The sequence below is a fragment of the Protomyctophum bolini genome, assembly GCF_963924005.1.
Source record: "Protomyctophum bolini genome assembly, chromosome: 20".
In the NCBI taxonomy this organism is placed as follows: Eukaryota; Metazoa; Chordata; class Actinopteri; order Myctophiformes; family Myctophidae; genus Protomyctophum; species Protomyctophum bolini.
The window spans coordinates 38,281,719-38,301,564 of NC_137881.1; the positions used below are offsets into that span (position 1 = coordinate 38,281,719).

At 43.5% G+C, this 19,846-nt stretch overlaps 1 protein-coding gene across 1 annotated transcript in view; it reads right to left on the reverse strand.

Moving 5' to 3' along the window:
- Positions 1-1,023: 1,023 nt before the first annotated feature.
- The window catches only part of LOC308335367 (E3 ubiquitin-protein ligase rfwd3.S-like), a gene marked incomplete at both ends in the record, with an annotated part of 324,422 nt that continues 305,599 nt past the window's right edge, over positions 1,024-19,846 (reverse strand). Inside the window, 6 exons of the mRNA XM_080792385.1 lie at positions 1,024-1,167; positions 2,637-2,860; positions 3,820-4,034; positions 9,879-10,055; positions 11,410-11,566; positions 16,794-16,971. Coding sequence (XP_080648511.1) covers positions 1,024-1,167; positions 2,637-2,860; positions 3,820-4,034; positions 9,879-10,055; positions 11,410-11,566; positions 16,794-16,971 — 1,095 coding nt within the window. The remainder of the gene's footprint in view (positions 1,168-2,636; positions 2,861-3,819; positions 4,035-9,878; positions 10,056-11,409; positions 11,567-16,793; positions 16,972-19,846) is intronic.

Below are 19,846 nucleotides of genomic sequence, written 5' to 3' on the forward strand. Positions count from 1 at the left end.
GGTTCCCAAATGCTTTCATGTCAAGGACCCCCACATTTACACTCATTTGCCCGCGGACCCCCGTTAGAAAATATATGACAGCGACCCCCATAAGAGAAGACTTTTACGCAGTGATTCTCAACCCATTTAATTTCAAGTACCAGTTTGACATGCATTAGTATACGAACCCCCATTTAAAACATCAAAAAGGGTTCCCGTCCAGAATGGGTTAAGATAGTGAAAGTTAACTTCCCGATAAGTCCTTTATCCTAGATTGTCGCCGTAAAGAATGTAAACCTGCGTGAACATTCTGTGTAGTCTTTAGTGTGGCTGTCTGACAAATAACTCCATATATGGGAATAAAAGGGACACCGACAACTGGGTGGGGCATGCATTTCAAACTTGCATAATTTTGCATAGCAAATAAACATAATAAACAGCTCTTGGAAGGAGCTAAAAGTAACTACAGTACATGTAGCCAAAAGACCCTTTGGAGGATCGGCAACCGAAGTAGGTATGATTACATCTAACGCGACTAGTGACGGGACCGCGATGGGCCGCCAGAAACATATTTTTTAGTTAGAATTGCAATTATTGATTTAGATCAAGAGTTATTCACATTTTAAGATTTTCAATCCCATACATTAAAATGGGAGGGGGAACACTTTGGATGATGTCCCAAGCGGAAATTACATTGAGAGGGCTGTATTTTGCGTGTCTTAAGTACAAGGTCTTATTCCCTAACTTGAGTAAACTAAAGACCTGGAGGCGTGGTCAATGCCATTTGGCTATTCTGAGTGGCCAAAGAGCATTGACCACGCCTCCAGGTCTTTAGTTTACTCAAGTTAGGGAATAAGACCTGGTACTTAAGACACGCAAAATACAGCCCTCTGTTGACCAATCGACGCTCCCACGCAGTAGACTGGTGCGCTCGGTTGCTAATGTTCCGTCTTTTGATTAATCTCCGTCCGGGGCGATGAGCGGGATTTGATAGGGCGGAGATCTCCGTCTTGGCCGCTCAGATTGATGACGTTCCACTAGTGTTCACTCCCATTTATATATTTTGACCGTCTTCTCTGTGAGAGAGGCGAGGTAGTGGTCTCCGTTGACGTCGAAGGGGCTGATGTCCAACACCGGCTGGTCAGCGGGTAGCTTCTGAAGGAGAGCACCACTCCCTGCATCCCACACCTAGAAGAGAATACAGGGATTGAAGCAAAACATAAAAATATCTCACACGCCTGAAATAATGTGTAGGCTATGGCCAAGACATACTATGTGATTTGTGAAACAGGTTTGAAAGGAGACCACAACACCAGCAGTTTCCTAAACAATTGTTCCCAATTGTGCCTGTTACGTCATTTCGCTTATTTTGTCTGACTGAAACGTGGCTGGGTGAGCAAGAATATGTCAGTTTAAATACAGCCACCCCACCAAGTCACACCAATGCCCATATTAAAGTTCTCAACGGGCCCAAAAATTATGGCCCGACCCTACCCTAACTGGGTCGGCCCGAGGCTCGGCCCTACCCTAAAAATTGCCATAATGTTAAGCCTGAAGCCCGACAAAAGCCCGACAGAAACAAAACAGCTAAATGGCAGCGGCGCCGTGTTTCAGTGTGAAAGTGAGAACGGAGATCAACGGATTTATCGAAATAAAGGATGTATGTAACTCACGTTAGAATAGGCTATTAATGTTCCATAACTTCCATTTCCAATCATTCTAATGGATTCCATACAGTGGTGGTGGTGTGACTGGTGAGTAAACACGAATAGCTGCTGCAGCTCCCTCCCTTAGTTTCCTCTGAAGCGAAGTTGCTTTACGTGTAGCGTTATAAGTTATATATCACCATCATGGATCGTTTGGTGACGTTGATTAATAATTAGGTTTTATTCATCGCAGCCAGCTGGGACGGGTTAACGAGACTCAGTGCAACATGACGAAAACCTGACGCTTCTTCAGCTGTGATTATCCGATTGATTTTATAAAATATTTAAGCATATGGCAACTTGGCAACTTGGCAACTTCCCTAACTGGTGGTTAGTAGCTCGTTTGGTGCGCAAACCAGAGGGAAACCAGCGGTAGCAAGGTATGCAAGCAAGTCTCACCGTTCACTGTTCTCTACTGCCTGCGCGCGGGGCAGGCTGCAATGCTGCTCTGGCCTCGTACACACATGCTGGACTGACATGATCTGTTCTGTCTGTTTCATGGCCGCTTCATTCTCAATGCTTTTCCAATGGAAGTCACGTGGTTTGACATGTGTGTACGAGGCCTCAGAGTCTGAAATGCCAGTGCGATGCGACCCCGTCTCCAGTCCTCCTCCTGGGACAAGTGAATCGCCTAGCGCAGCCCTCTTCATAATAAATACATACACGTATACACAATCACATCACACAAATAACAAAATTGCTATTTTTATTATAATAACACTTTAAAAAAAACCGAATAAAATTGCGGAAAATCACAGAGCCCGAGGCTCGGCCCGGCCCGACTAATCAGAGGAAGAGCAATGTGCTCAAAACGTCACTTTTATGAGGTGGATGCCACAATAAGTCACAGACAGGGAGCTACAGTGTGCAAAGCCCTCTTTTTGCTTTTGATCAATGTTTCTTTGGAGCACCTGCTTTTAAAGGGCGTGTTAAGGGGAGTGTTCTTCTCACCATGGTGGAGTTGCTGGCCTCGTCTCCGACACACACCAGCGTGGCGCCCTGTCCGGTGGGGCTGCCGAACACAGCGTTCTTGGTGAGCAGCCTGCAGTAGGATCCGGCGCTGAAGGTCCGGAGCGGCTTCCAGGAGCAGCAGCCGGGCTCCTGGGCCACCGCGTCCCGCTGGGGCGTCCTGCTCAGCTCCATCAGTACGCTGCGCAGCACCGGGTTGGAGCGCCCTGGGGTGCAGGAGAGAGAAAGAGAGAGTTGGAAAGAGACAAAAATGAAGGAGGATTGAGGAGGATTGCGCCGTGTAATGGATTACTGCATGTTTTTTGTGAGGGTACCTACTACCTACCCTAGGAGACACGGGGAGAACATGCACACTCCACACAGAAAGGCCCTGTGTTTAACCATTTGAACCGTTATTTTAAACTTTAGCTGTTGAAAAACAGCAGATCTACAACCTCATAGCGCGGCACAGACTTTTATCTTGTAGATCTGCTATATATTTTCTTAAATCGTGTGTGCCGATCTTTGAATATATATCCCAGCGAACATTTTTAACTCAAATATTTGCTTCTGGGGGGTCCCTGGAACAACATATTTTCAAACATTTTGGGGGTCCTTGACATGAAAATGTTTGAGAAACACTGACATAGAAACTTAGTTTTTTTTTCCAGAAAACTGATTTAGAAGCCATTTGTAGAATCTGGTCTCACTGGTCTAAATTGGTTAAAGGTGATCGTTACTACAGGCATACATGGGGCGGCTGTATCTCAGCTGCTAGAGAGACGACATGGGATTTAAAAGGTCACTGGTTCAACCCTATAAGTGCCCCAGAGCAAGACACCTGACCCCCGACTACTGCTCCCAGGGCGCTGTATCAACAGACTCTGTGCATAACTGTAGTACCTAACAAGAACTCAAGGGGACACCATTTCTAACAAATAAACAGTTTATTTTTACTGATTCCAGGCCAGGAGGAAGAGAACATCACCATGACATGTGGCGACATTTAATGTTTGTTTGTTTGCTTCGTTCCCACCGTGGACCCACTTCTCGTCTTTGCATTGACTTTGTATGAAATCGTGCCACTCTAACTGTTCAGGTCTGAGCGCAGCTCAAGGAACCCTTATAGCCTAAAGCAGAGACACCCTTTGTACACGGTTTGGGACCACCAGACAGTCTCTCTCACCTGGCCGGTACGTGACCAGACAGTGGCGGCTCTCCGTGTCCACCTGGATGTCGGTGCAGCTGCTGGTCTCCAGGGGCAGGCTGTGGGGCTTGTAGGTGGTCCCGTCCACCTGCTCCCAGAAGTAGGCCCCCTCCAGGGTGCCCACGATGAGCCCCCCGCAGGGGAAGCTGCCGGAGGCGGCCCTGGGCACGTAGCACAGAGACGCCACCGGGCACCTGGGAGGAGAAACAACGTGAGCTGTGCATTACTGTACTGTACTTGAATTGAACACACACCGGCTCCGTCCGACGCGGCGCGTCAGCGCACGTCGGACGCCGCCGGTGTGCGATAGGTTCATTGAAAATGATGGAGGCGGCTGTTTTGACGCGCGGCGTTCGCAGACGGTGTGGGAGGCCCTTCAGTCAGTCACTGCTATAATATCTATCTATCTATGCTCAGACCCAGCCAGCCAGCCAGCAAGCCACACACATAGTGCTCAGACCCAGCCAGCCAGCAAGCCACACACATAGTGCTCAGACCCAGCCAGCCAGCCAGCCACACACAGTGCTCAGACCCAGTGTTGTTTTCGTCAGGACTGACGATAACGTAAATGACGACGTCAACGCCCCTTTTTCCAGGACTAAGACGGACTAAAACTAAATACACTCAAATAATTCGGGACAAGACTGACGCTGACGAGCTAATTAGCTCTGTTTGACGCGATGACGATGACGAGACGCGTTTGTGTTATCGCTGACAAGACGAGGGTAGACGAACATGTTAGTGGATTGACGAACAAAGTTTTAAATGCATGAAAATGTTCGCCAATAATGTCACTGCTCTCGCCTCTATCCTCCGCTCCTTTCCTTGTTGGTCACGCCCATCTGCATGCATGCACATTGCACACACACACACACACACACACACACACCGTCCCATTTCGACTCCGTGTTTTCTTCAGACAATAACATCACCAGACTGGGGGAAGCCAAGCCGCTGCAGATCACTTTGCTAGTTTGCTTGTCCCCGTGGATTGGAAATAGGATTTAAAAGGCTATCCGATGATAGCGTGGATTACAGCACACTTGTGTGCAATTATTCAACAAAGAATTCACATATCACCGCGCCTCGTCAAGACTCCAGTATCGGCTCAATGCGAAACATGTTGCACCTAGCCTAGCCTGGAAGCTAACGTTACGTCAATCAACAACTGTAGCTCTGGTCGATAGCGTAGTTAGGAGTTAGTTCTATGGTACTTAATTTGATCCTTTCCCCTCACTCACACCCGCGGAAGTGCAGGCTGTGCAGCCCCTCGTTTTTAACATAAAAAAAGATGTGAAAGCCTACTTTCCTCCTTCTAACACTATGGATCAGAGCTAATGTTATTCCAACTCCCAGTAGCAGTTCAAGTACCCGACCAGATGACATGGTTTCTAATTCTAACTAAACGGTTATGGCCAAATAAAATGTAAAATCTCCTATGGCTGTTACTGTATGTCCACGGAAGAAACAGAGGTGTTTTCTTATGGTCAACTCATGTCACATATTTGCTGCACCAATTGAAGCCCCCCCACCAACCCTGTGGAATCCATACCCCAAAACTCTCAAGACATGCCCCCACCATCCAAAACCTTCAATATTACTTTCCCCAGATATTTATTTTTATTTACTTAGTGTTTTTCCTTTAATAAAGTTGTTTTTGCATTTATCATGTCCCCCTTGTAAAGCATTTTTGGGTACTCAGAAAAGCTCTATATAAATTATTAATTTTGAGATATTATTACTACAAAAACAATGTTTTATTGCTTAAACTTATGTATTCACTATTCATTGATTCACTAGTATACCAAAATCCATAAAAAAATGGCTCTCACAGTTCTTGGGTCAAATAATGATATGCGATTAAAATGCGATTAATCGAGATGAATTAACTACAAAGCCTCTGATTAATTAGATTTTTTTTTAATCGAGTCCCAGCTCTAATTAATACCTGTACGCTATAGACATTTTATTTAAAGACATTTAAAAAAAATTGACAAACTGGACTAAAACCTTTTACTAAAATGACTAAAACTGACTAAAACCCTTAGGAGTTTCCGTCGACTAAAACTATCAAGGATAGAAATGACTAAGACTGACTAAGACTAATTAAGCATTTTTCCAAATGACTAAGACTGACTAAGACTAATTAAGCATTTTTCCAAAAGACTAAGACTGACTAAATCTAAAAAATGCCTGCCAAAAACAACACTGCTCAGACCCAGCCAGCCAGCCAGCAAGCCACATACATAGTGCTCAGAGCCAGCCAGCCACACACATAGTGCTCAGACCCAGCCAGCCAGCAAGCCACACACATAGTGCTCAGACCCAGCCAGCCAGCAAGCCACACACATAGTGCTCAGACCCAGCCAGCCACACACACCTCCGTAAGGGAGTGGTTGCACCACTCAAAACATCTTCAAAAAACTGAAGAGGCTACTGGAGATTGGAGAACCTGATTTGGACATGATCTGATGCAGGACAATGTCACTATGACAGAAAAAGAAGATGGGTCTTCACACATTCACACACACACACACACACACACACACACACGACTTTGTCCCTATAATGTGCACGGCACCGTTCCACTTCATCATATCACGCAAGAGACGCCACACACCAGTATGGAAGAGAGATAGTCACTTACTCACTTGTTGTAACTTGTAGGGATGCCACAAAGTGAACATCAGCCAAATTGAATAGTCGACAGCTCTGCCGATTAATAATCGATTAATTGAACCCACCCCCCATATTAATCAATATCAGATAAAACTTATAAGATTTTATATTATGCACATGCCATGGTCACATAACCATTATGTTGAGTGCATGCTTTGATGGTTACAGTTATATAATCAGTTTTGATGAGTAAACCTTTGTGGAGATCTTCTCAGTTCTCATTGTATGCTAGTTACTGCCATTCAGGATGGAAAATGAAATCCATTTGGATTTGGGGAGAAGTAGTTTCATAAGGGGCTGGTATGAAGTACTTGATATAAAGAGAACATGTTCAGTTCACTAGTCTACACTCTACTCTACACCTGCCTTCATTTCATCTGATTGTCTGTCTGGCAGGCACTTAACAAGCAATCGTTAACTGTGTCTGTTAGAGAGAGGGGCAGAGAAGAGTGGCTTTGCTCAACTTGATTTATACTTATATTCTCCACTCTGATGAAGGTACATGTTCGATATATCATGCAGCCTTACTTATAAGCCTATATTTTGGCTATTAAAAAAGGCAGGCGGGCCACATTAAATGACATGGCGGGCCACATTTGGCCCGCGGGCCTTGAGTTTGACACCCATGAATTAGACTGTTCCTCACCCAGGAGTCAGACCAGCTCCTAATCCAGACAACAGTCTTGTCAAAACTTAACTATTGTAACTCCTTCCTTACTGGCCTACCGGAATGTGCACTTAAGCCCCTCCAACTGATCCAAAATTCCGCAGCTCGCTTGGTCTTCAACCAGCCAAAAGTCTCCCCCCTTCTCCGCTCCCTCCATTGGCTCCCGGTCGCTGCCCGCACAGAATACAAAACTCTGATGCTGGCATTCAAAGCAACAAAAGGTATGACTCCCCCATATCTCACAAGTATGGTCGTACCCTACAAACCCTCCCGCGCACTCAGATCAGCCAACGCAGGGAAGCTGGAGGTACCTTCACTAAAAACGCCGGGACAACGCTCCACACGTCCCAAACTCTTCTCCCCTCTGGCTCAAAAACGATGGAATGCAATTCCCATCACAGTCATAACTGCAGCCTCACTCCCAATCCTCCGCCGTAGTCTGAAAACACACCTCTTCAGACTCCACCATGGCCCGTAGCACTTGCTCTAGCCTAGCCCCTTATTATAGCACTTTATGTAGACTTAGATTGTATTTTAGACAGACTTATAGCTCGTTACGTAGACAGCACTAGAATTGCATTTAATGCAGTCATAGCACTTTATAGTACACATGTATATTGTATAATATATAATATAGTATAGTATGTATAGTTGACATAGATACTCCACTGTTACGTTCTTAGTTTATACATGATAACTACTTTTTATATAGGCCTATGTGATGTATGCCATGCTTTTTGTTTTTGCTTAATGTAAGTCGCTCTGGATCAAGAGCGTCTGCTAAATGCCTAAATTGTAAATTGCTACACAAACATTATGATATGAAATACATTTTTCTTTCATAGAAAACAAAAAATGAAAGAAAAGATACAAAGTCAAAAAAGAGAAAGAAAACCCTCAACCCTCCCACCCATACTGCTCAGTGACACTGCATACTATAGAATAAGATGATCATATCAATGCTATCCTGTCTATTAATTGTTTCTACTCAAGTAATGGACAAGGGGCAGCCAAACCAATTATCAAACTGTCTCTACCGTATTCTCTTAAGATGAAGTGTACTAGTCATTTCGTTTAGCCAATGCTTAAATGCAGGAGCCTCCTCCTTTTTCCAGTGAGTCAAAATTAGTTTTTTTGCTGCAATCAGACCATATGAGAAGAGTTGTTTCTGTGCTCTCATCAACATAGGCATGGAGTCTGACAAACCCAGAATAATTAGTACAGAATTGGGGTCAATATGAATACTCAAAATATATATCTTTGTATCCGAGGGCAAAGGGCGAAGCTGTGAAGAAGATTAGCATCTATTTCATTACATTTGTCACAGTGCAAAGTATTTCTTCGATTTTCCAAAAATGAAATTACTCATTGAAAATCATTGAATTTGTTTTTAATTCATGACAAATATAGCTTTTTGGGAATGATTTTTTAAAATAATAATATTCATTTTATTACATAGCTTCACAACAACTCACGCCAATTCACCCACCTAGGTGGACTGGGAGACGGTTCCATGTTTCACCCATACACTGCAATTGGCAATCACCGATGGGTTTGTAAATAGCGCATTTTATTATGGGGGGAAAAAACTGATGTAATGTCTTTTTTTATGGGTAAAATAGCACTATAGTCTACCAAGGGCAAACATGTGTAATATAATACATGTATTCCAAACTCCCAGTAGCTTTCGGAATAAAGTCTTTATATGGTAGATCTATACCAACGGTAATACCACCCCTCCAGACCCAAATGAAAATTAATTCGGAATCTATTCCAATTGAGGTTTCTGCATGTAAATGGGGCCATAGAAACACAGTGGCTCCAATGTGGATATTGGACTTAATGTGACGTATGCCATTTCATGACGTCAATCAATTCTACACAAGAGTTCTGTTCAGTTTGTGATATTAGCTCCAGACAGAGAGACACAGACCACAGTTAGACGTGATGAATCCCAATGTCGATTTCTGCTGTTGACGTGATTGACGTGATAAGGATTTGTTTTTATTGATTCAGAATAATGCAGCGTTCCCCTCGGCTCGGTGGATTTACATGCACCAAGATCATGCTGCTGCTTAGGTGGCTGTAATAGCCGCGATCTCAGGTTCAGGTGATTGCACAGAACGCGGATGTTAGGGGCTCAATACTAAATCCATACCTCGCTTCTGATAAAAGTCTGTTAGATTAGTTATAGGCGATTTTGCTTCCTGATTGTTTTAGGACGTGAAAGTCAAGGTTTTCAAAATAAAAGACGCATGCGTCCGAGGCGACAGTAAAGGGACTAGCTGGAGTCTTTGGTGGCAGTCAAAAAGAAAACTCATTATTGCATCTGTAACTCTTGATACCGTAATATAAAACCACATTTTGGTTTCATTTTACGCTCTCAAGTAATCAAATGGTGGTCCGTGGCTCAAATTCTGAATAAATAATTGGTTTCGATAAGAAAATAAAGAAATAATCTATATTCAAAGATTTGTGCCACATTTTAAAAAAATAGCAAATCTACAATCTCCGCGCTATGAGCTTGTAGATCTGCTATTTTTCAACAGCTAAAGCATAACATTATGCTAAAGAAAACCCTAAAGGGGTTCCTGTCCAGAATGGGTTGGCGGTGACGGTTGCAGCTGGTGCGTGCTGGTGTTAATATTAATAACATATTAAGTTAGTTAAACTAACTAACTAACTAACTTACCTGGAGCGCGGCGGTTGCAGCTGGTGCACGTGCGTGCAGGTGTCTCTGATGTCGTAGACGAGCACGTCTCCACTGAGCAGACCGGCGTAAAGGTAGTTGCTGTTGTCCAGAGACCAGCAGCAGCTCCACACGGGCTTGCCCGTGTTGTACGTATGCACCACCATGTTGGACATCAAACTGACACACACACACACACACACACACACACACACACACACACACACACGCACAACTGATCAATAGATAGATAAAGATACCTTTATTGATCCTGTCTGCTGCGGCAGCCAGAGCCAACACAGCAGTACATGTTAGTAACCTTACAGATAAAAGACAAGAGCTACAGTAGATAGATACGGCAGAATAACAACACAATAAATACACTTTCAAGAATTACAGTATAAGTAATGCAGATGCATACTGTAAGTAAGCCTTGCCGAGCCATGAGGCCCATAGGGGAGGAGCCTATCCCGTGTTTCTGTGGCGTGAGGCAGCTTGAAGTACACCCCCTGGACATGATGTACAAGTACACCCCATGGACATGATGTACAAGTACACCCCATGGACATGATGTACAAGTACACCCTGGACATGACGCCAATAAGTCGCAGGGATTTATCCTCATCCAACCCTTGATGCTTGAGTGCTTTTGGTATGACCCGGCCGGGGATCGAACCGTGACCCAGTTAGTCTCATGGTGGACACTCAAACCACAAGGCCACTGAGCTGGTTAATATACACATGCATACATCCTATACAATCTAGTCTAGCCTATAGTGCAGAGCAAGAGACGCTGTTGATAAATATAAAAGTATACAGTATACAGTAACATGCACTGTATGTATACAATCGCGTTACAATAGTCTCACACACACACACACACACACGCACACACACACACACACACACACACACCATCTAATCCTACAAGTCACAGGCAGTCGTTGTCCTGTATACGCATGCCTCGTGTTATACATTCTGCAGACAAAATAAATAAGATAAGACCGATAGAAGATGTTTAGATCAAGAGAATTTCAAATCCCCTCGAGTTTTACACTCATTTATACTTTTTTGACCGCTGGCCGCTGGGACTCACTCGAGACGCAGATCAACCAGCACACAACAAGTCTCATTTTGCTACGCGTTGGGAGCATGTTGATCCATGTTTTTCTCTATATATTTCTGTTAAGCACTTTGTGACTTGTTCTTAAAAGGTGCTATATAAATAACGCTTTATTATTATTATGTATATCTGCCATTTTCACTGGCGTGCAACCAAGTAGTGACCAGTGACGAGGAGATGGAAGCAAAGAGTGGAACCGGTAAGTGTAAAAGGTAAAAATAAATAAAAGCACGGCACCTGATCTGCACTTCACCTTTGTGTTGTGTTCCTTACTCCTACCTGGTCAGTTTGATCGTGTTGTCCAGCGACGCAGACAGCATCAGGCTGTGTGTCGTGTGTATATACCTGGTCAGTTTTACTGTGTTGTCCAGCGACGCAGACAGCATCAGGCTGTGTGTCGTGTGTATATACCTGGTCAGTTTTACTGTGTTGTCCAGCGACGCAGACAGCATCAGGCTCTCGGTCTGTCTTTGTAAGGCCAGGCCTCGGATCTGCTTGGCGTGGATGGGAACGTACTGGATGGCCCTCGTGTTCACTACGCTGATCTTCTTCACCCCACAACTTGGACCTGGAGGGAGGGAGGATTTAAAAGAAACCGGACTAAATAGATCGTTTTCATTGTAATTTGACGTTTCATGTCGACGTCAAGACCGTTCCATCACAGCACAAAGTATGGGCTTGAATCTAATTTATATTTATTTAGCACAGTATAAAAAAGCCCAAGGAGCTTATACGAGGCTTCTATCTAAGTCACAATGTAAGACACAATAAAACATCCAGAACACGTTTGTAAACAATATAGAATTTCCAAGATACACAATTGCAGTATATAAAAATAAGAGATAATACAAAAACATATAATTAAGTGATCTGGCCAATTATGTTATGCTTATGTTTGAAATGATGACCACTGTACAGCTGTTCCATAGCTGGGCCCCCCTGTATCTGATGGAGAACTGACACAGTACAGTATGGAACTTTGGGAGATGTAAAGGATTTGCCTGTCTTGTATTGAAATGGTACACATCACTGTTGAACTGAAAGAGGCTTTACCGGGCAAAGGAAATTAAACTGGCTGGAACGATATTTTGAAAAATAAAGTTGCAGGTTTGGTATTTAATTAAATTAAAAATTGGTAAAATATTAAGTTGTTTGAAAAGAGGTAGGCAAATGAGCAGAACAATTACTGTATGTGGCAATCCTGCAGAATCTTTTTTGCAGTCTTTGGCCCTTTCCCAATTCCTTGTTTAACCATACCCCTGATTCCCCTTGCCCCTAAAGTCAAGGGGTAGGGGGATAAATCATCCCCCTAGGAATTGGAACGTCCCTAAATATTGAACGTCCCTTGTAGATATTGATATACGTGATATACAACCTGTTCTCAGAAAATAGCTGATCTGCAAGCTCACTACAGGACAGTGGTCCCCAAACTTTTTTATGTCAAGGACCCCCAAATTAGCCCGCAGACCGCATTTGAAGAGATATGCCAGGGACCCGATAGATTTTTACGAATCTAGCAGTGTCACGGACCGCCAGTGTGACATGCATTAGTCCATGGATGGACCCATTTGATGGCATTTCAGTCTCTGGGACCCCCAATTTATAATATAAAATCAATGTTAATTAACTCTGAGAGTGTACAAATGGACCCTTATGGGTCCATTTGGTTCCAAACTATCATTTAGCTGGGGACCCCCTGGAACTCTCTCAAGGACCCCTGGGAGTCCCCATAACCCACTTTGGAAACCACTTTCCATAAGCTGTAGATCGGCTATTTTGGGAGAAGAGATGGAACGTAAATATAACATTGCTGTGGTTATGATGAAATAAATATATTGTAATTTTGTCTCATCTTGGTAGCCCACCAGAACCTATAGCTCATTCTGACACCTGCTCAACAGTTGTACCTGATTAATTGATTATTGTATTAACAGTTTGTATAGGGTACAGATATATATTATACACAGGGTTAGAAAAAGGAAAACAATTTACAGTATAGAAAGAAGGGGCTGTGGTCACTGTGTTCATTGTTTTTAATATCTATAAGAACAGTCATTTTCTATCATGTCCTATGACAAGTCGTGGTATGCTACATATGATATGAATGACAATGTTTCAAAATCAACAACATTTAGGACAATGAAAATGCCATCGTGATTCATCTCCATCCAATGTACATGTACAGCAGCTTGCAGTCTGTTCCATAGCTGGTTTGCCTGGGGAAAAAAACACGATTGCTAATTAGTTATGTCACTTTTGCACGTTAACCTTTGCTAAAGATTGCGATGTTTTTGGCGATGCAGATTGTTAATACGTTCAAATAATATTGGTTATTATCATATTTTTCCATAATAAAGGACAAAAAAGGATTCTTACCTCATCCGCCTTTCGCCATCTGTGATGTTTAAGTCCGGTCGCGATGTCCCTTTGTTTGAAGGGGATTCTAGCCCTAGCCTTAGGCCCTACCCCTCGCTCCAAAGAGAATTGAGAAAACCCTTCCTCCTCACGTGAACGCGCATCAGCAAGGGGAAGGGCTAAGGGCCATGGAGAAGGGGGGAATTGAGAAAGGGCCTAGTCTTTCATGGATAATTACACCAAGGAAGGTTGTTGATGTAACCTGAGTGATTGGGTCATCTCTAGACAGACAGGTGTTAGATTTAAATATTTTTGTATGTAAATATAATCAAATTAGATTTGTTTTTAATATTCAGTTTGTGTAATTTAAACAATTTTGAAATATTAAGTCATGATTAGCCATTGCCATTATAATTCCCAGGTTTGCTTTGATAACAGCCATAAATTAATTTGCATTGTTCAGTCTTATGTCTCACACCTTCCTGACAATACAACCTATAGATTCTCTGTGGGGTTCAGATCAGGCAACACAACTACACAAATCTATCTCTGGTGTTATTGTTCATGTGCGCTACACAGATTTGTTCTGTGCGGGAAGTTTCTGAGCCGTGCCCGTGGGGCGCACGTTGGCTGCATACCACATAACTAGGGATGCACAATTAATCGGTAGCATAATCAGAATCAGCCATAAAAATGCCATAATGGGAACGGTCCCAAAATAATACAGATTATTTAATTGGTTTTCACCAGCAAAAATGTTTTTAAATGAAAAATGTAAAAAAAAATCACCATTAAATTCAATATAAATCAAAAGTGTCTATAATACCTCTTGTCTAGAACAAAAGCCAAATCATATAATTTGTGTACTCATTCAGTTGTGAAAACAGACTCTTGGAAAAGAGTAGGCTATAGGCTATTTATTGATTGATTGAATACTTTATTAACAGGCTTTGGGCCAAGCCCCCCTAGGGCCTAGGCTTGTTTCCATTGTGGTCCTCTGTATAATATCGCAATCGGTCAGAATCGGCAGATATGACCCTGCAAATAATCAGAGATCGGATATCGGTCATAATTTCAAAACCGTGCACCCCTACACATAATATATAATAGACAGGGGGTACACAAGCACATGGCCATTTATCCGTGCTCCTTCTCCTACCAAACCACACTGTTAGCACACATATCTCCATGCAAAATAAAATCTGCACGCTCCCAGAATCTAGCTGCACTACATAGCATCCACGCAACTGTCATATTTACTGTACAAATATTACTGTTGTCACACACACTGTTATTGCACAACATTTCGCTGTGATGCAAATTACATCACAGCTTTCTCATTCCCCGGCACCTCCCCTTTTCACTGCACACACACACACACACACACACACACACACACACACACACACACACACACACACACACACACACACACACACACACACACAAACAGGGGAAAGAACAGGGGGAAGAACAGATACGTACGGAACAGATACGTACGGATGCTTTTTGTGGACTACAGTTCTGCCTTTAACACGATCATCCCAACCAGACTGGACACAAAGCTCAAGGACCTAGGCCTGCACTCGTCCATGTGCAGCTGGATACTTGACTTTCTGTCTGGCCTTCGTCAGGTGGTGAGGATGGGCAACATCACGTCGGACGACTCGGACCCCCTGACCCTCAACACTGGAGCCCCCCAGGGCTGCATGCTGAGCCCTCTACTCTACTCACTGTACACACACGACTGTACAGCCACGCACAGTTCCAACGTCGTGATCAAAAATGCGGACGACACAACAGTGATGGGCCTGATCGACGACGATGACGAGACGGCCTACAGAGCAGAGGTTCGAACGCTGACACAGTGGTGCCACGAGAACAGCCTGGCTCTAAATGTCAGCAAAACCAAGGAACTGATCGTGGACTTCAGGAGACCAGAGAGAGAGCACGCGCCCATTGTCATCAATTGTGCTGCAGTGGAGCAGGTCAGCGACTTCAAGTTCCTCGGGATAAACATCTCGAGGGACCTGAAGTGGGCCACACACACAACCACAGTGGTGAAAAAAGCCCAACAACGGCTCTACTGCCTGAGGCGCCTGAATAAATTCAGAGTGAGCCCCGCCCCCGCATCCTCAGATCGTTCTACAAGAGCACCGTCGAGAGTGTTCTGACGAGCGGCACCACTGCCTGGTTCGGAAATAGCACCGCTGCAGAACGGAAAAGACTGCACAGTACAGTACAGTACAGTACAGTACAGTACAGTACAGTACAGTACAGTACAGTACAGTACAGTACAGTACAGCAGAGTCCAGTCCAGCACAGTACAGTACAGTACAGTACAGTACAGTACAGTACAGTACAGTACAGTACAGTACAGTACAGTACAGCAGAGTCCAGTCCAGTCCAGCACAGCACAGCACAGCACAGCACAGCACAGTACAGTACAGTACAGTACAGTACAGTACAGTACAGAAGAGAGCAGAACAGAGGAGAATAGAGCAGTACAGTACAGTACAGTACAGTACAGTACAGCAGAGTCCAGTCCAGTCCAGCACAGCACAGCACAGCACAGCACAGCACAGTACAGCACAGTACAGTACAGCACAGCACAGCACAGCACAGCACAGCACAGTACAGCACAGTACAGTACAGCACAGCACAGCACAGTACAGCACAGCACAGTACAGTACAGTACAGAAGAGAGCAGTACAGTACAGTACAGTACAGTACAGTACAGTACAGTACAGTACAGTACACTGTACAGTACAGTACAGTACAGTACAGTACAGTACAGTACAGTACAGTACAGTACAGTACAGTACAGAAGAGAGCAGAACAGAGGAGAATAGAGCAGTACAGTACAGTACAGTACAGTACAGTACAGTACAGTACAGTACAGTACAGTACAGAAGAGAGCAGAACAGAGGAGAATAGAGCAGTACAGTACAGTACAGTACAGTACAGTACAGTACAGTACAGTACAGTACAGTACAGTACAGTACAGCAGAGTCCAGTCCAGTCCAGTCCAGTCCAGCACAGTACAGTACAGTACAGTACAGTACAGTACAGTACAGTACAGTACAGTACAGTACAGTACAGTGGAGTCCAGTCCAGTGGAGTACAGTACAGAAATTATAGTAATAATAATAATAATACACTTTATTTATAACGCACTTTACATTTGAAACAAATCTCAAAGTGCTCTACAGGCAGAAATATTTAAAAGAAAAATAAGAATAAAAACTGTTAAACATTCTGTGGACACCTAAGCAGCTAAAAGGTTAAAAGAAGCATACGGGCAGCTTAAACGTCTGACTAGGCAAATGCCTTACTAAAGAGGAAGGTCTTTACACATAACACATACTGTACTTTGTTGTCATCCAATAATATAGGCAGCTATATAGCCTATATATATATATATATATATATATATTTACCAGATGGAGACTTCTGGGAGGCCAGCAGACAGGTGAGCGGCTCGCAGTAGGCCAGCACCCTGCAGCCTCCCGTCTTGGACACCAACACAGCCTTGTTGAATTTGTACTGGGCCCCCTGGGTGCTCCTGGAGGCGCCCCCGGCTCTCTGGGGGAACTGGGAGGAAGACTTGCTGCCCGCCTGGCTCATCAATGTCTTCAACTCCTATACCACGTTATTATTATTAGTACAAACAAACACCAAGTTATGAGGTGCATGCGAGGAATTCAACTAAAAAAAAAGAATTGTCACACAACCCGAAATTAAAAGATTAACAGACTCTAGCTCCACCCTCCTCCTGAGACTCTGCTCCTCCTCCAGTGTCCTGTAGGAGGAGACAAACGCACAACTCAACCAATCACCTTTCACCCACAATCACTCTACAGCGTGAATCTCGTTTGCGTCCGAGCATATAGGCATGGCTGAGGCATGGTAACGCCCAGCCTGCCTGTGATTGGCCTACCGACACTGCCCGTCTTGACTGTCGGGACGCGAGGTTACTCTGTGATGAGATTGAGAAATAAATAATACAAGAGAATGACAGCTTGTAGGAATGCAGCCTTGTAACTAACTTGTACGTTTTATTTTTGTAGAAGAGGCAAACTAATATAATAATTGATTGAACACGTACGTGTACGTATGATTTGATTTGGGAGTGTTCTAAATGATTTGGGAGTGTTCTAATTATTGTGTATTAATCTAATTATAGTTAACTAATAATATTACACTAAAAAGGATAAAGATGAAGGGAAAATAGACCTTATAGTACAATAATGTTTTAAGTTTACACATACAAATAAATTCCCACATAATCAACACAAACACTTTATTTTAGAACACACCCAAATCAAATCATATTAATACGGAGTGCATGTTCAATCAATTATTCCATCAAAGCAAACGGCATAAACAATATCAGTTTACCTCTTCTACAAAAATAAAAGTTACAAGTTATAGTTCTCTTGTATCATACTGTACATGTATTATTTTCCACCGTGGAGCAACCTCACATCAGACTATCCAGCAGTATAGCTATTATTCTATTCTATTCACATTCTATTATATCCAGTTCTATACCTTAATCCATACTTCTGTAGAAAGACGTATCGTTCGCCAAAAATAATACATATTTTGGCCTAAATTATCTCTTTTAAAATTTATTTTAATTTTTGTTACCTTAGTAGTAGGTAGGTTGTACCGTTCAAGTAACTTGAACATGAACCATTAAAACATGTGAAAATAAAATCGTGGTAATATTGTGTATCGTGATAGGCTTGGAGATGACAAAAAAAAAACATTGCATGGATGCACTTGGGACGTATCCTCAGTGATCTATCCTGAGGTCAACAGGGTTTCGGGTCTCTCAACATCATACCCCTCACTCAGGCGACCCAGCCGGGAGTGATCAAGTCCCAAGACTCCCGACTTACGTCCCAGTAGCTACCCTCAATCAGTCCCACTAGGGAAAAACCAGGGGCACACAATCCGTTGGAACTACTCCAGAACTACTCTGCCAGGGCTGGGAGGTACATTTCTGGCGCATGGAGGGACTAGGCTCTGTGTGTTGTCTCCTGTCTGGGCCCCTCCTATGTCTCACCAGGTCCACTCCTGCTCTCACCAGGCTCAGGAGCTGTGCGTTGCACCAGAGTCCCAGCACCAGACAGTTCATTCAGGAGAAAATAGTGACATATTTTTCCATATCGCCCACCCCTGATTACACGGCTTGGTTGAATGTTTGATTTCGAATGGCCAATGCCTGAATTCTTATTTGTGAATAATGACCGCTTAAATCACTCCTTTTTCAAAGCTGCATTCAACCCCGTACCCATGTGATTTGTGATTTATGTTTATTGATTTCTTCTGTTAATGTTGTGATTTTGTGTATTATTGACAATGTATTTTATTCTATTGTGTGCCTCCTTGCTATGTTTTTATATATGTCTATCTGTTAAAGCACTTTGTGACTTGTTCTTAAAAGGTGCTATACAAATAAAGCTTTATTATTATTATTATTATATTATTATTATAATAGCAGACCACTATCTAATCAAAGATCAAAGTTTCTTCCACACCCGAGTATACTTCATTGATTCAACTGTATTCAATACTTTCACATTGCAGCGATCCGTATCCGAGTACATACGGGAGTCACGGGAACGGTTGGGTGATCAGCTCCGGGGACCATCTGCCAAGTGGTCCCAGGTGTGAATCTGCCCTCAGAGCATATGGCTCATATATCAATATGCGCTGCTTGATTTTGGGCCGTATCCAACATGTGACCACCTCGCTCTGACTTATGGTGCGCTAGGCGCTTCAATCAACATTGTAATATAGGTAAAGGGTCTCACACACCAAGAATGCATTTGAAATGACTAGACCGGTGCCCGGCTGTAGAGCACAGAGTCGGTAACGATGGAAGTTGGAGATCCATGCCCCACCCGGCTATGCAATAGCCATTCCACCTATCTGTCTGTGTCCCTTTTATGCCCATATATGCATGGAGACTTCTGTATCTGTCTCTCTGTATCCATTTATTCCTATATATGGAGTTCTGTGTCAGGCATGCCCAAATACGGAGTGTTGTGATGTCAGAACAGGCCAGCTCCAGCCTCCATATATGAAGACTGGGCAGGGGCCCTGAGCTTGGGCAGGGGCCCTGTCCAGACAGAGCCCGGGAAGAGGCCTTTTGTGGCGGTTCTGGACAACCAACCAACTCGACACCAGGCACACCACTGCCTGTGTTGGTTTGGAACACGCATGTCGAATTTGAAGTCGGCGGGACGAACGGTTCTCGAGTTACGTGGATTACAGACATACGTACAGAGACTTGGTGCATTTATAGACGCATTTTGACGTTGACCCTTTACAGCTATGTGAACAAACACACAATGTCATTTAACTCACAATGTTCTTTTTTTGACATTTGAAGCAAGAAATAGACAACGCAGTAAGTGAACATTGATTCTATTTCTAATACTATGTTATCAACACTCCCGTTGTTTTCCGAGGTGTCCGC